The sequence below is a fragment of the Dasypus novemcinctus genome, chromosome 2, assembly GCF_030445035.2.
Source record: "Dasypus novemcinctus isolate mDasNov1 chromosome 2, mDasNov1.1.hap2, whole genome shotgun sequence".
In the NCBI taxonomy this organism is placed as follows: domain Eukaryota; kingdom Metazoa; phylum Chordata; class Mammalia; order Cingulata; family Dasypodidae; genus Dasypus; species Dasypus novemcinctus.
The window spans coordinates 154,835,548-154,853,135 of record NC_080674.1 but is presented as its reverse complement, the minus strand read 5'-3'; the positions used below and the strand labels follow the sequence as shown (position 1 = coordinate 154,853,135).

The 17,588-nt window shown below is 36.0% G+C and overlaps 1 protein-coding gene and 1 non-coding gene across 2 annotated transcripts in view; one reads left to right on the top strand and one right to left on the bottom strand.

Moving 5' to 3' along the window:
• The window catches only part of LARS1 (leucyl-tRNA synthetase 1), a 75,570-nt gene that overhangs the window by 26,458 nt on the left and 31,524 nt on the right, over positions 1-17,588 (top strand). Inside the window, exons 6-15 of the mRNA XM_058280294.1 lie at positions 1,893-2,054; positions 2,657-2,769; positions 3,413-3,476; positions 5,318-5,385; positions 5,490-5,715; positions 9,812-9,899; positions 9,978-10,054; positions 10,582-10,635; positions 12,538-12,678; positions 14,681-14,758. Of these exons, the coding sequence (XP_058136277.1) occupies positions 1,893-2,054; positions 2,657-2,769; positions 3,413-3,476; positions 5,318-5,385; positions 5,490-5,715; positions 9,812-9,899; positions 9,978-10,054; positions 10,582-10,635; positions 12,538-12,678; positions 14,681-14,758 (1,071 nt within the window). The remainder of the gene's footprint in view (positions 1-1,892; positions 2,055-2,656; positions 2,770-3,412; positions 3,477-5,317; positions 5,386-5,489; positions 5,716-9,811; positions 9,900-9,977; positions 10,055-10,581; positions 10,636-12,537; positions 12,679-14,680; positions 14,759-17,588) is intronic.
• LOC111760045 (U6 spliceosomal RNA) lies at positions 6,403-6,504 on the bottom strand. The gene has a single exon (XR_002793846.1). It is a non-coding gene; the product is annotated as a U6 spliceosomal RNA (small nuclear RNA).

The following is a 17,588-nucleotide window of genomic DNA, read 5'->3' as shown; positions in this document are numbered from 1 at the left end:
GTTCTTCAGTAGGGGCTAGCTGAATAAATTATTGTATATCCATAAAATTTGATATTATGCCACCTTGAAAATGAATGAGAAAACTGTATGAACTGAGATGGAATGATCTTTGCGATAAGTTGTTATATATTGACAAAAAAGCAATGTTCATATTGTGTGCAACTAAGAACAAGTGTATATTATATGTTTACATTTATATTTGAATATGTTGAGAATATTTCTGGAAGGGTATGCAAGATCCTGGTACATTGGATACTTCAAAGCTGGCAGCTGGACACATAGAGGACAGGAATGAAATGGAAATTAATTTTTACTTTATAGGGAAGTGGACTTGGCCCAATGGATAGGGTGTCCGCCTACCACATGGGAGGTCCACGGTTCAAACCTCGGGCCTCCTTGACCCATGTGGAGCTGGCCCATGTTCAGTGCTGATGTGCGCAAAGAGTGCCATGCTACACGGGTGTCTCCCGCATAGGGGAGCCCCATGTGCAAGTGCCCCTTGGGGAGAGCCGCCCAGCGCGAAGGAAAGTGCAGCTTGCCCAAGAATGGCTCCGCACACACAGAGAGCTGACACAGCTAGATGACGCAACAAAAAGAAACACAGATTCCTGGTACCGCTGATAAGGATGGAAGTGGTCGCAGAAGAACACACAGCAAATGGACACAGAGAGCAGACAACTGGGGAGGGGAGGGGAGGAAGGGGAGAGAAATAAATAAAAAATAAATCTTTAAAAAAAAAAGAGAGAAAAAGGGGTCACAGCTGGATCTTAGCTGACACATAGGGTTTAAAAATTTTTTTTTCACTGTATATATGCTCTTTTGACCCTTTAAAATTTTATACCCTGTGCATGTGTTACATTTTCAACAAACATAAAAATTAATAAATAGAAAGTAGGTTATTCTAATGGGTAATCATGGTGAGAATTAGTACTGTAAACCACTTATTTAGATGTTCAGTATTTTAAAATCTCCAAATAGTTGTTACTTGTTGTTAAGACTATATAGGTAGAACATTTATGAAGATTATTTCTTATTTAGAGGCTTTTTTTTTTTCATGGAGAATAGTCTTTATTTTTTAGAATCAATAGAGTTTGGTATCATCAAATACCATATCTTGACTAATTAGAAGAGAAGTCATATTTTGTATTGAGTTACATACTTATTTACTCTATTTTTTTTTTAAAGATTTCTTTTTTACTTATTTCTCTCCCCTTCCATGCCCTCCTCCCCAGTTGTCTGCTGTGTCCATTCACTGTGTATTCTTCGGTGTTCCACTTGTGTCAATGGCACCAAAAACCTGTGTCTCGTTTTGTTGTGTCATCTTGCTGCATCAGCTCTCCATGTGTGCGGTGCCACTCCTGGGCAGGCTGCACTTTGTTCGTGCTGGGCAGCTCTCCTTATGGGATGCACTCCTTGCTCGTGGGGCTCCCCTGCACGGGGGACACCCATGCGTGGCACGGCACCCCTTGCACACATCAACGCTGCACATGGGCCAGCTCATCACAGGTCAGGAGGCCTGGGGTTTGAGCGTTGGACCTCCCATGTGGTAGGTGGATGCTCTATCTGTTCGGCCAAATCCACTTCCCCTTATTTACTCTAAATTAAGAGGAGTTAAGTGACTTTAGTGAAAGAAAAGATCAAAGGAACTTCCTCTCTCAGAACATCTTTTAGGCAAGTGAAGAGGTTATTGAGCATCTCTCATATAGTTGGTTACATTTTATCATGTAGAGAAGATAAAAATTTTAAATTAGCAATAATGAGAAAAAGTAAAAATATATAATTTGATGGTATTACTATGAAGGTATACTGTGAAGATAGGCACTTTCTTGAGCTATATTTTGAAAGAAATATTTGGTCTTTGATGGGGTTTTGTTTTTGCTGGTTTTTTTCAGAGTAAGGCTACTGCTAAAGCTGGATCTTCTAAATATCAGTGGAGCATTATGAAATCCCTTGGTCTGTCTGATGAAGAGATAGTAAAATTTTCTGAGGCAGAACATTGGCTTGATTATTTTCCACCACTGGCTATTCAAGATCTGAAGAGAATGGGTTTGAAAGTATGCCCCATCACCCTCATAATATAACAAAATATGAAGAAAGCATTTATATTTGTGTCATTATTTGACATTTAAACTAATTCTTAATTCAGAATAATATATTCCACTTGTATTTTACTAATGAATGGGTAATGCTATTAGTAAATAGCCTAATAACTCTTGATATAAACAATGATGTTCTTTAACATTTATTGTATTAGAATATATATTATAACAGTATACTAGTAATTAGTGGAAAGGAATTCTATTAAAAGAATATGAAGGAAGACAAAGTTTAATTTGAACATTTAAGAATACATAAAGGTGATTATTTCTAAGTATAACTCCCTACATGTCTGTTATATAAATTAATATTTATATTATATGTATATAAATATATAAGTGTGTTATATAAATATAAATAGTATAATTTATTAATTTAATATAACAGTTTTAGGAGTATATAATAAATGGAACTGGAATAATGTTTTTATTTTAATAATTGATCTATTTCTAGATTGGAAAATTAAAAAGTAGAAGAGCAAATAAAATAATTGATTAATAGGAATTCTTATTTATAGACACTATGTTTCTTAGTATTTGACTTTTCCTTTCTCCTGTAGGTAGACTGGCGTCGTTCTTTCATCACCACTGATGTTAATCCTTACTATGATTCATTTGTCAGGTGGCAGTTTTTAACATTAAGAGAAAGAAACAAAATTAAATTTGGAAAGCGGTAAGTTTGTTGTCCTTCATCATAAATAAAGCAAAAATCATATAATTCTGCATCATAATTCATTGCCTACTTTTCCCCATTATCCTTTTGCTTTTTATGATTTATTTTTCTTTTAGTTCTCTTGTATCTTTTGCTCCCCTTTTTCTCTTGCCACTGTCTTATTTTCTGAGCTGTTTAGTGTTTGTGACAAATAAAATCAGGGAGAATGGGAGTGTTGGATTTATGATCTTACCAAAGGTTCTCTTCAATATTCCCATCCAAGCAGAAAAATAATTAAATTATTTGTGTTTTAATTTATACTTTTGTTCTATATATGTTTGAGATTTTCTCTTCATTATGTGAGTTAAATAGAAGCTATTTGCATTTCATAAGTGAAATTATATTTTATAATCTTTTGCTTCATAACACAAAGCCAAGATCAATGCATATTTTTCAATGGTATTACCTTTGATGAAGGAAGAAAGCTTTCATTGAATAATTAGACTGACTATAGAACTGCCTGTAAAAGCATAAATAACAGATGTAGACATGATACTGTTAGATGTTTTAACTAGAAGAAATACTGGTAAGATATAAGGAGTAACACTTGCAAATATGTTAAAAACTCAAATATTATAGTATTTGTCACTTACTTATTTTTTAGGTATACCATTTATTCTCCAAAAGATGGACAACCTTGTATGGATCATGACAGACAAACTGGAGAGGTAATTGTTTGTGACATAGAATAGCCATTTTAATAATCCTTAATGTGGTAACAGAGTTTAAGAAATAGATCAAAAACTAAAAATAACTGAGTTATATAGGCATGATACTCAGGTAGATGTGAAGAGGAAGGTAGAATATCAGTATAGGTATTTGTATCCACTCTAGGGCCTTGCTACTCCAAGAGTGGTCCAAGGATCAGCTGCATCAGCATTCCTAGGGAGCTTTCTGGGAAACCAAGCTTCTGAATCAAAAGTTCTGGTAGGGCCCAAGAATCTCTTTTTTTTTTCCCTTTTTTTATTTTATTTTTAAAATTTTTAATTTTAATTTTTAAAGAAGCTTTAGATTACGTAAATGTTACATTAAAAATATAGGGGAATCCCTTATGCCCTACCTTCTCCCCCTCCCACACTTTCCCACATTAACAACATCTTTCATTAATGTGATACATTTGCTAAAATTGAGGAACACATATTGAAGCATTGCTGCCAACTCTGAAGTATAATTTACACAATTTTGTAGATTTTTTTTTTTTTTTTGAGGTACCAGGGCTGGGGATTGAACCCAGGACCTCATATGTGGGAAGCTGACACTGAACCACTGAGCCACATTGGCTCTCGAAGGAATCTTTTCTAACAGGCTTTCAATGTGATTCCTATGTGTGTTAAGGCTTGAGAAGCTTTATATGGAGAATACATTGCTCTAAAAAGAGAGTGGGGGGAAAGGCAAGATGTTTGCCTAGCTAATCTACACAGATTCTGTTTATATCTACTACTTGATTATTTCCAATGTATGAATTCTAGCCATGTATGATATAAGTTTACCCTACATTGCTATAGGACATGTCAATAACTTTATTCCCTGTAATACTTGAGTAAAGCAAGGGTAAGTGATTTGTCTAAAGCCTTGGCCCAGTAAATTATTGACAGTGCCAGAGTCTGAACTTATGAGCGCCTATGAGTGCATCATATTTCAATGCCACCTTTGAATGTATTTGTTGTTTAGTGACTAAGTGTGGTTAACTTTTCAAAATAAGCCTTCATTTCTGATATCATATCTGATAGAAAAGGGAGTTGATTAAAGTTTTTTAAAAAAATCTGGTTGTATCATTGCCTTTTTGGTGCGTCACTTTGCCACGTAGGGGGCGGTAGGGTGGGGGGGCCTGTGCCTCTCCGTGCAAGTCTGGGACACCTTTTTTTGTTTTTTACCAAGAGGTCCTGGGGGTCAAATCCAGGTCTTCCATATGGTAAATAGGAGCTCAATTGCTTGAGCCACAGCTGCTTCCCTGATTAAAGTTTTGAAAGATGTGAGAAGACCCAGTAAAGTTTTAATATAGCTGATAGTAGTAATATCCTGAATTTCAATAGTACTTCACAATTTTTCAAGCATTTTCCTATCATCTTACATGTTCCTCAGGACAGTCCTATGTAAGGCACAGCATGATTATTTTACAGAAGAGGAAATGAAAGCTTAGAGTGATTGTGACTCTTTGGGTCAAGCCATTAGTAAGTGGCCAACCTAGGTGTAGGACACACATCATCTGACTCATGGTCCATTGTATGTTTGTGATGACTGCTCTGTAGGACCTGTCTTGGGGGACAGGATTGATGTCGGTTGTATCTTCTGACTCCTGTTTTGGCAAATACCATTCTGGCTTATTACTCCAAGTCCCCTAGAATTCCTTGTGGATGTGGTCAGAAGAGCACTGGCAGTCTGTTGAAAGAAGAAATCATTCTAACAATGCAAGAACTCATTTTAGAAATTTAAATCAAATCTCTCATATAAATTAGTAAGTTTAATACATGACTTTTCCTCAAATTTTTGTTTTTTAAAATTTGTTTAGGGAGTTGGACCTCAGGAATATACTTTAATCAAAATGAAAGTGCTTGAGCCATATCCATCTAAATTAAGGTAAGTCTGCCAAAGAATTATTACTTTTTCTATACTGCCAGATAGTTATGGTAGTATCCACACCACAACTTATTTTTTACATAACTATATATATTTCTTCTTAGTGGCCTGAAAGGGAAAAACATCTTCTTGGTAGCTGCTACTCTCAGACCTGAGACCATGTTTGGACAGACAAACTGTTGGGTTCGCCCTGATCTGAAGTACATTGGGTTTGAGACAGTGAATGGTGATATATTCATCTGCACCCAAAGAGCTGCCAGGAATATGTCATACCAGGGCTTTACCAAAGACGATGGAGTGGTGCCTGTTGTTAAGGAATTAATGGGAGAGGTAAGTTGGGTAGCAGACTTTGTTTCAGTGTATACATTCAGTGAAAAATTTTAAAAGTGATGCTTCAGAGGAGCATTTTTAACAATTTTGTGTGTGTGTGCTCTTTTTTTTTTTTTTAAGGAGGTACCAGGCATTGAATCTAGCACCTTGTACATGGGAGGCAGGCATTCAACCACTGAGCTACATTCACTCCCTAATATTTTTAATTAAGGTATATACATAGAAAAGTGTGCAGTTCTTAAGTGTATATTTTGATGCACTTTCCTATGTGTATACACTCATGTACATGCCCAAATCAAGGTATAAGACATTTCTAGCACTGCAGTTGGCGCTCTCATGTCCCATTCCAAGTCAGTACTCATCCCTCTCTTCCAATGCACTTTCCCGCAGTTAGCTTCTTATACTCAACATTATGTCTGTGAGATTCATACATGTTGCATGTAGGAATAGTTTTTCTTTTTTGAGGCTATGTCATATTCATCATATGACAGAATTGTAATTTCAAACCTTATGTTTCAATTTAATAAAAATAGCTGGTTTAAAAATACAGATAGTCCTCCCCAAGAAATTTACTGGCTGCATTAAACATTATATTACTTTTTAAAAAATTTAACTAAAAAATTATTAGAAAAGTTGTAGGTTTACAGAAAAATTATGCATAAAAGAGTTCCCATGTACTACCCTATTAAAAACAGGAAATGCTTCATGAATTTGCATGTCATCTTACATAGGGACCATGCTAATCTTTTCTGTATCATTCCAATTTTAGTATATTTGCTACTGAAGTGAGCGTGACATAATATTACTTTTTTTTAATACTATCTGCATTTCTGAAAAGGAAGTTATGGTTGATTTATTAATTAAAATCCAGATGGTTACCTAGCTCTTATCCCTACAGTTTATATACTTAATTATCAGTATTCCTGTGTGTGTTTTATTTCCTTTAGTAAATGCCAGTCTGTGATATTTTGATAACAGAATTAGAGCAACATCTCAATTTCTTTTCCTTTTTATGTTTTATTATTTATTACTCCCCTACTTCTCACTGCACTCGCTCTTGGCTCTCTGTTCATTGTGTGCTCTCTATGTCTTCTCATTTCCTTTTTTTTTTTTTTTTTAAGGAGCCATCAGAAACTGAACCTGGGGTCTCCCATGTGGGAGGGAGGCACCCAATCACTTGAGCCACTTCTCCTTCCCTGCTTGTTGAGTCTCTCATTGTATTTTCTTGTTATGTTTCCTCATTGTGTCATTTCATTGAGTCATCTCGTTGCATCAGCTTGCTTTGCCAGCCCATTACATCCTCTTACTGTCTTGCTCGTCTTTAGGAGGCACCAGGAGCTGAACTCCGGACTTCCCATGTGGTAGGCAGGCACCCAATTGCTCGCGGCACATCCACTTCCCTCAAAATTTTTTTTTAAGATTATTTATTTATTTTTACATTTATCCCCCCTCCCATTCTCCCCATTGTCAGCTCTCTGTGTCCATTTGCTGTGTGTTCTTCTATGTCTGCTTGTATTCTCATTAGGCAGCTCCAAGAACCAATCCTGGGACCTTCTAGAGTGGGAGAGAGGTGATTACTCTCTTGCACCACCTTAACTCCCTGTTCTGCTATGTTTTCTTATTTTTTCTCCTCTGCGTCTCTTGTTGCGTCATCTTGTTGCCCCAGCTCTCAGTGTCGTCCAGCACTCCTACATGGGGCAGCTTTCCTGCACTGGCAGCATTCACACAGGGGCACTCCTGTGTAGTGCGGCATTCTCTCGTGGGTTGGCAATCCATGTGGGCCAGTTCACCACGTGGGCTGGCTTGCTTTCACCAGGAGGCCCTGGACCTCCTATATGGTAGATGGGAGCCCAGTTGGTTGAGCCACATCTGTTTCCCTCAATTTCTTTTTTAAACTTTCTTTATTTATTATTTACTGGTGATCTTGTTTTTTACTTGTTATACATTCATATAATTCAAGATTCAAAAGATACCAAATAGTATAGTCTGTTACCTCTGTCTCCTATTTATTCCATTCTCTTTCCCAGAGGCAGTCAGTAATGTCTTATATATATTTCCAGAAATATTTCACATATACACAAGCAAAAAAAAAAAAAAAAAATATATATATATATATATATATATATATATATATATATATATATTCTTGACTCCCTTCTTTTTTTTTTACACAAATGGCAATATAGTTTATACACTGTGTTCTGTACCTTGCTTTCTTTTTTCTTAATTATATTTGGCGGTCTTTATATCAGTAGGTAAATAGTTTCATTGTCCTTTTTTTTCCAGCTATGTGATATTCCATCGTGTGGCTGTACCACTCATTTAATCATTCTGTTAGATATTTAAATTTTTTCTTGTCTTTTCCTGCTATAAGCAGTGCTGCCACATCTCTTTAGTTCCTCATGTTGGAGTTCTGTTTGAGAAGTTCTTGTAAATAGTAATAATAGTTTTCTTTTTCCTATTCTTAATGGAACTTCTCATGTTAATCTGAGCAAATTCTGGAGTAAGGAAAACGGATGGTATAAATTAGAAAATACCTTTCAACCTTTAAAATTGTTAAAAGATTTAGCCTTTATCTATATGACTGCAAATTCCATGAGGACGGTTTACAGAGATGAATAAAATGGAAGAGGGGAACCTGTATGGAATTGAAAAGTGCATTCCTTAGCTAACATGCAGTTGTAACTGTCATCATATTAACTATGGGTACAGGATTGATGGATCTTCTGATTTTTTTTCCAAAAGAAGTTAGAAATACCTTTTTAATTTTTGTGTAGTGTTTATAATTATAATTTTAAGTGGATATATAGTATTCCATCTTGTTGGTATATTGGCAATTTTAGTCATTTATAGGTTTTGCTAGCATAGTTAAAAGAGCAAAGGACAGACTTCCCAATGGGAATTTTTTTTCCCTTTTCTGGTAAATTCCTAAGATTGGGTTGTTGGGTCCAAGTTGTTTGAACATTTCTGTGACTTGCTGTGGATTCCTGTATTTTCTTTATAGAATATAATGTCGCAAGCAATTTATTAGTGTACTCATTTCATCATCACCCTGCTAGATGGGAGTATTATAATTATTTAAATTATTTTTAGTCTAGTAGGTATAAAAGAATGAGTTTATTTTTTTAATTTTTAAAAATTGTATTACTGTAACATATATATGTAACATAAAGTTTACTATTTTGACCATTCTTAAGGGTAAAATTCAGTGGTATTAATTATATTAAAATGTTGTACTACCATTACCATCATCCATTACCAAAGAGATTTTGTTTTAATTCATAAATTTTTGATTACTAGCTTCTCAGGGAAAGTATTAACTTCATTTGCTGTTAAATTTAAATTTTAAGTTAAAATTATGATTATTCTATGGACCATAGCTAATAGAATAATGATATTAATATTCTCTTATCAATTGTTGAAATTTGATGAAACAGAACTACCACATTAATGTAAAGTGTTAAAGGGAAAATAATAGGGAAGCGGATGTAGCTCAAGTGATTGAGCTCCTGCCTACCACACAGGTGGGGAGGGGTCCCGGTTTGGTTACTGTGGTGCCTCTAAAGAAGATGAGCAAGACAGCAAGCTGACGGGACAGGTTGGTGCGGCAACAAGATGATGCAGTGAGATGACACAACCAAGAAACACAGTGAGGAAACATAATGAGAGATAAAAGAAACAGGGAGCAGAGGTGGCTTCAAGTGATTAGGTGCCTCCCTCCCACATGGGAGGCCTGGGGTTTGGTTTCCAGTGCCTCATTAAAAAAAAAAAAAAGAAAGAAGATAGACAGTGAGCACAAACAATGGGGAGGAGAGAGAAATAATTTTTGTTTAAAAAGTGAAAATAATGGGAGAAATAGGAAAATAATAGGGAAAACTGGGGGGGGGTTTACAGGAACTCTATTTTCTGTATCAATTTTCTGTAAACATACAACTTCTCTAATAAAAATAGTGAAAATGTATTTAAAAATGCAATCAGAATATAACTACTGTTAGAAAATATTTTATAAAATATATTGATGCATGATAAGGGTGATCTAATTTGTGAAAAAAAATTAGGTTTCTTCACCTTTTATGCTAACCTTTTTCTTAAACAGGAAATTCTTGGAGCATTGCTTTCTGCACCTTTAACATCCTATAAAGTCATCTATGTTCTCCCAATGCTCACCATAAAGGAGGATAAAGGTAAAGAGTTTCTTTCTTTCTAAAAATATTATAGTCATCACATTCTGGCTGTATTAGTTAATTCCATTCTTTTATAAGGCACTGGTGTGGTCACAAGTGTTCCTTCTGACTCTCCCGATGATAACGCTGCCCTCAAAGACTTGAAGAAAAAGCAAGTGAGTTTGAGTTTCATGTTTTTTCTTCACTGTCATCTCATTGGTTATGTATCACTGAACTACACGATGAAACTAGGCTAAAAGCCATACATTTGTCATTAAACTGCTGTCTCTAACCTGTTTCTTGATATTTATATATTTCCCTATGTTTCGAATTTTGAAAATAACAGTTCATAGGACTTTCGAAAAAATTTTCTGACAATCACGTTTTCATTGCAAACTAGAATATGATTAAATGATTGTGTGTGTGAATTTTTGCCTTAGGTTGTCTAGTTTCATTGTTAAGCCATCCACTGTAGCTTAACATGTTGACATTTTAAAGGTCATAGATCCCTTCATGAGGTATTAGGTAAAGTTGAAAATGTGCTCTCTGTAAAAGTAGAGAACAAATAAGACTTTCAAAGTGTTTGGAGCAGAGTGGGTATAGCTCAGTTGAATTAAAAAAGGAACAATTTGGAGGTTGCTTTTCTCATTGTTTATACCAATAAAGTATTGTTAATTAGTGTTTATTTGTGAATTTTTTGTAGGCCTTAAGAGCAAAATATGGAATTAGAGATGACATGGTCCTGCCATTTGAGCCGGTGAGTGCACAGATGTTCAGAATATTCACACCTATCTCATTAGGGCTGATGTGTTTTCCTTGTAATAAAATTAAATAACTGGTGGAGTACAAAAATAAGAGGAGTTTGCTTAAGGATTTACCTACCCTAATTTGATATCTGCTGTGGCAGAGAGAAGTAAGAGAAAAATTAACAGGAAGTGGATTTGGCCCAAAGGATAGGGCGTCCGCCTACCACATGGGAGGTCCAAGGTTCAAACCCCAGGCCTCCTGACCCAGGTGGTGAGCTGGCCCATGCGCAGTGCTGGTTCACGCAAGGAGTGCCGTGCCATGCATGGGTGTCCCCTGTGTAGGGGAGCCCCATGCACAAGGAGTGTGCCCTGTAAGGAGAGCCACCCAGCACGAAAGAAAGTCCAGCCTGCCCAGGAGTGGCACCGCACACACGGGAGAGCTGACGCAGCAAGATGCCACAAGAAAATGAGACACAGATTCCGGGTGCCGCTGACAAGAATACAAGCAGACACAGAAGAACACACAGTGAATGGACACAAAGAGTAGACAATTGGGGCGGGGGGGAGAGAAATAAAAAAAATAAATATTTTTCAAAAACCCCAAAAAACAAAAAACTAACAATAAGCATTTTCTTAGCACTTGGCATCTGCAGGTCTAAAACAAACAAATCACTTTCAATATCACCAATTTTGAGGTAGCTTATTTTGCTAGTATAGCCAATTTCCTAGCTTCTAAAGACAGCAGTTTGCCATATTCCTCATTGTATTAGGCAGCCAAAAGGGTGCTGATGCAAAATACCAGAAATCAGTTAGTTTTTATGAAGGATATTTTTCTGCAGTAGAAGCTTACAGTTACCAGGCCATAAAGCATAAGTTACTTCCCTCACCAAAGTCTGTTGCCACATGTTGGAGCAAGATGGCTGCCAACATCTGCAGGGGTTCAGGCTTCTGGGGCTTCTCCTCGGGGCTCGTTTCTCTCCAGACTCAGCTGCTCTGCTTTCTCCACAAGACCAGGTGTAGACTATCAGGTCGACGGCTTATCTCTCTTCCTGGGGCCTCTGCTGTGTCCATTTGAGCCTTCTTTTCTTCCTCATGTATCTGCTTCTCTATGTGTTTACTTCCTAGGCTCCAGGATCAAACCTCCAAACTCCCTTCTCTGCCGTGCGGTTTCTCTGTGAGTCCCCACCCACCTAGGGGGCAGGGAACTCAACGTCCTACTGATGTGGCCCAATCAAAGCCTCAATCATTATTTAATCAAATAAAAGTGAAACTTCTGAATCCATATATATAATCTATATACCCAGAGGATATATATACATATATGTTTATAAACATAATCTAATATCTATTTTTAGAATTCATAGCCAATATCAAACTGCTATACTCATGAATGTTTATTTTTAACCAAAATAACATCAACAAAATCCCATATAATTCTTTTTTATTTTTCTTATGTTTTCACATTAGTGCCTGCAGAGGAGAAAAAATACAAAAACTAAATTATTAGCAAATACCTTTCATGAAGAATCCAGAAGACTTATAAACCAAAAAATGAGACCATCCACAAAATTAGTTGCCTACATACATCATTGTGCTAGTTTCAACATGAATTATTAAGTTAGTGACATGCCAGTGCAGGGTTGAGAGCTGCGATGAGGGTGTGTGTGTGGTTGGGGAGAATCACTGTGAGAACTGGTGCTACAGATGTGCCCAGAATTCAGTGGTTACTGGAGAGGAGGTGGATAAGCTCACATCTGGAAATTAGTCACCCTTTGATTACCTAATGTATGATAATGATAAATAGATTCTGAAGTGACTCCATTGGATAGTAGGTACAAAAGGACTGTGCCCAATCAGGCTGTTTTTGTGTTCATTCAATGTAAACATGTTCCTGACATTGCTGTTTTCTGCAGGTGCCAATAATTGAAATCCCAGGTTTTGGAAGTCTTTCTGCTATAACCATTTGTGATGAGTTGAAAATTCAGAGCCAGAATGACCGAGAAAAACTTGCAGAAGCAAAGGAGAAATTATATCTAAAAGGATTTTATGATGGTGTAAGTAATAATTTTGATTTCCTTTGGTTTACTCTATTAGTGACCTTTCTTCTTAATGATTTAGAAAAAATAAAGAAAAATTCAATATAATTTTAGCTATTTACTGATTTGAGGTTAATAAGAGATAGAGTGTTCTTCTCTTTCCTCTGTTTTTAATGATGTCTTATCTAAAAGCATATTACAGAAATTACATTTTTGTGCCCTCTTGGAATCTTTAAGTAATTGATTTCTTGAGAAGGTATTTAAAGTTAATTCAAACGCAGAAAAAAGTAAAAGTAAAAGAAGAGCAAAACAAAAAACTACCAAAGTTAATTCATATTATTATTAAATAAACTCCAAAGGTTTATGCATTGAGAATTCTTTCTTTTTTAAAGATTTACTTTTATTTATTTCTCTCCCCTTCCCCCTCTGCACCATTGTCTGCTGTTTCCTTTGCTGTGTGTTCTTCTACATCTGCTTACATTGTCAGGTGGCACTGGGAAACTGCGTCTCTTTTTGTTGCATCATCTTGCTGCATCAGCTCTCTGTGTGTGTGGTGCCACTCCTGGGCAGGCTGTGCTTTTTTCACATGGGGTGGCTCTCCTTGTGGGGCACACTCCTTGCACGTGGGGCACCCCTACACGGAGGTGCCCTACATGGCACGGCACTCCTTGCACATGGCAGCACTGCGTGTGGGCCAACTCACCGCACAGATCAGGAGGCCCTGGGTGTTGAATCCTGGACCTTCCATGTGGTAGGCGGATGCTCTATCAATTGAGCCACGTCTGCTTTCCACGTGGAGAATTCTGGGTCCCTTTTTTGCTCTTTTAATTATGGAGTTAATAAGCAGTTTCATTCAGTTCATTAATTTACTTGTTAATGCCTACTAAATGCCAGGTGAGCAAAACAAACATACTCTGAACCTTTCTTTTCTGCCTAATTGTGCATGTATTGATGTAGCTTACATTTATTCCATGGAAAGAAGACAAGACTAGAGAAAGTAAAAATCCAAACAACTTGTTAGCAGCTTGAGGTTGAAATGAAGATTTTTAAGTGACCTATACATTTTGAGGGATAATGAAAGCCAACAATTATATGGCACTTAAATGCTAACTTATTTAGTTCTCAGAATAATCCTGTGAGATAGGTACTTTTCACAATTTACAGACAAGGAAATTGAGGCATAAAGAGATTATTAAGTAACTTACCCAAGACCAGCCAGACAGTAAATGACAGAGCTGGGGTTCAAACCTAGGCAGCATGGCTTTAGAATTTGTGTTCTTAACCATTGCACCTTAATGATTGCTCAATTAATGCAATTTCACAGTGATGAATTAAGTAGATATGAAGCATTTTGATATGTTAAGAGGATTGGAAGGTCAAAAAGAGCACCTGTCTTCTCCACTAAAGATAGAAACTATTTGAGACAGACATAGGTGTCAGATAGAGATTAAACTATCAGTTTTATTATATAAGAAAGTTGGAAGGGGTTATTTGCTTAGATCTGTGGCAGCAATGGACAAGCTTATGCCTTGCCAAGAGTTAAACTTACCCACTGCCCTTCAGCAAAAGGCAGAATTGAAAAACAGTAGGCCTCCCTCTGAGGGCCAAGTTTATTACATGACCTAACAAAGGAGAATATTCACTTGCTACTAGCAGAGTTGGAAAGAAATGCCTAAATGGAGGTGAGTGGCTTTCATGCTCTATTCCTTCCCCTAAAACTGTTTAGAGTGAGGCAAGTTAGTTTATGGAACTCTCTCCATGTGGAAACCTGACAGTGGGAAGTGAGTGTTCTTCCTACTCCTAGTATAGTACTCCCCACTATACTAAAATAAAAACAGTTGTGTTATCAATATTAGTTGTCCAAGCTATACTAAAAAGTTATAAGTGTGATAAATTTCACACTAAATATATCTTGGTTTGGTCAGTGGAAATAAATTTAGGGAAAATTTGGGGGCAGGGCAACTCAAAGCAAATTTTAATTATTTTGTACTTGTTTTTTCCCTGCTTCTCATCCTTTTAGGTAATGCTGGTGGATGGATTTAAAGGAAAGAAGGTCCAAGATGTCAAGAAGACTATTCAGCAACAGATGATTGACACTGTATGTGATCCGTTATCCTCACATCTGTTATAGGAGAGGAGCTGTTAAATGTACAGACTTTACAATGTGTTATTACCAGTGAGTTCTCTATAGTAGAACCTGGAGCTATATTAAATGTAGCATGTGATTTTATGGCAGAAAATAGGTAAAATAGGTAAAGGCATTCCACCTTTAACACTGATGTAAGTAGTGTTCTAAAGTTGGCATGTATGAAACACAGAATTTTTTTTTACTTTAAAAAAATTTATTCGATATCACTAGTACATGAACATACACAAAGACTAAGTGTAAAATAAAAGTTGTGAACTTACAAAACAAACATGCATAATATCGTACAGGGGTCCCATATATCAACCCACCACCAACACACTGCGTTGTTGTGAGACAAAATGGGGCAGTATGGAAAGAGTGTGCCAAATATATGGTATGGACAATGGCTGGTGGTAATATTCTGCTGATGTTACCTCATAATCTGTAACAAATATTCCCTATGTTTTGGTGTGTCGATGAAAGGGTGTTGTATGGGAATTCTACACAAGTGCTTGATTGTTTTGTAAGTACCAACTTTGTAATAAAAATGTATTTAAAACTAATAATTGGGTTAGTGGTAAATACACTAAATATAACATATGGACTATAGTTAATAGTAAGATTGTGTTGATAATCTTTCATAATTTTTATTTCATTCACTTTTAAAATATATTTTTATTTTCTTTTTGCATTCTCTGTATATACACCCAACACACATTTCCTCTTCCCTCTACCTCCATCCCCTAGTAACCTCTTCACAGCTTTCTGCTCCTGGGAGTTTGCTCCTTTTAAATATCTCTTTTATTTTATTTTGTGATTAGTAATGGAAGAAATTATAGCATTGATGTGGAGAAGGTGGCCACAGTAGCTGCTGAGGGTAGGGAGAGGGAAGAAGAGATATGATGTGGAGGCATTTTTAGGACTTGGAGTTGTCCTGAGTGGTACTGCAGGGACAGATGTTGGATAATGTATGTCCTGCCATGACCCACTGGGTAGGCTGAGGGAGAGTGTAAACTACAATATAAACCATTATCCATGTGGGGCAGCAGTGCTCCAAAGTGTATTCACCAAATGCAATGAATGTCCCATGATGATGAAAGAGGTTGATGTGGGAGGAGTAGGATGAGGAGGGTGGGGGGTATATGAGGACCTCTTATATTTTTTGAGTGTAATATTTAAAAAAAAAATAGAGAGGGAAAAATAAATACATAAAATGAAGAGATATTTAAAAGGAGCAAACCCCCGGGAGCAGAAAGCTGAAACACAGAACTTTAATGCTTTCTAGCAGTGGCCATTTTAGATATTGGTAGCTAAAAACCTCTTTCTGTAGTGATTTACATTTTACTTTCATTCTTTTTTCCCCTCTATCTCCATTTATAACTCTTTTCTACCTAGTTACTTAATTCTTTAGATTATAATTTTATTTTTAGTAGTATGTATGCCTGTAAGACACAAAGGCAATAGTTATATAAGGCTTATTAAAAAGATTTTTTAAAGCAGCATGTTTCTATCTTCTCCCCCTCAAATTTCTTTTCCTTAGAACCTCTTTTAGCCATTTTAGGTATTTCTGTATTGATATCCATCTCTCTTATAGATTGAGGATACAAATGCTTGTAGTGGAATTTTTGGATTTTTTTTTTAAAGTTCTAAGCATCAACCATTGACTCCTTACTGTGGAAGATGAAGATTTAACTCTCCCCTGACCTTGTGTCTTCCTCTCTAACCTTACATGTTCTTATACATTTTTTATCCCCATCTTCCCAATATAATTATAGTTTATGTTATATCATTAGTCATTTTGTACATTGTGAGACAGACTGATCCATTTTGTAATATGCAGTGATATTTTTTTCCCCAAGAGTTAATAATTATGTCTTTTTTTCATTTGTTTATTACACCATCCCTAAACTCTCTCCCAACTGTCTATTTCTCCTCTTAATATCTTCAAACATGTCAATATGCTATTGGTTCCATCTTAAGAGAAAGCTCTTCTAGAAACTGTGGACCTGTTTAAGTTTGGAGTATTTCCTTACTGTCCTTTTACACAAATGTCATCTAGAATGTTTTTTCACCAATACCTAAGAATTTCCTTGGCGTCTTTTGAGTTGGATCTCCTGTTTCCTTTATTTCATGCCTTCCTCTTTATTGTATATACTCTCATTTTGGTGAAGTCTTCAATAGATTCCCTGAAAAGGGTGCCTAGGAAATAATTTTTGTAATCTTCCATGTGTGAAACATCTTTATTTTGTCTTCACACTTGATGGCCTCGGTGTAAACTTCTGGATTGAAAATATTTTTCCCTTAAAATTTGAGGGTGTTGCTCCATGGTATTCTACTGTAGTTATGTTGTTGAGAAGTACAAAAACATTCTGGTAATAATTGATTTTTTGTTTTTTACCAACTCACTTGTAAATTTTATTTGGTTTCTTTTTAGAAAAAAATTGATTTTTTAAAAGTGATCTGTTTCCCCAACTCTGGAAACTTGTAGAATTTTCTTTTTTCTCCCAGAGTTAAGAAATTTCATGATGATTTGCCTTGGTATAGGTCAATTTTTTATTTTTAACTTTTTATTTTGAAATACTTTAAGACTTACAGGACAGTTACAAAAATACAACAGACCCCATGCAGGAATCTTCAATATACACCTACAACCCAAGATATACAGATCCACCCTTTTTAAGTTTTCCACATTTTCCATATCATCCTGTCTATCCATCTATCTATCAATATATCTTTTATCCTTCTATGATCATATATTGCATTTAATTGTCACTGTCTCTTTAGTGGGTTTTTTTTTTTT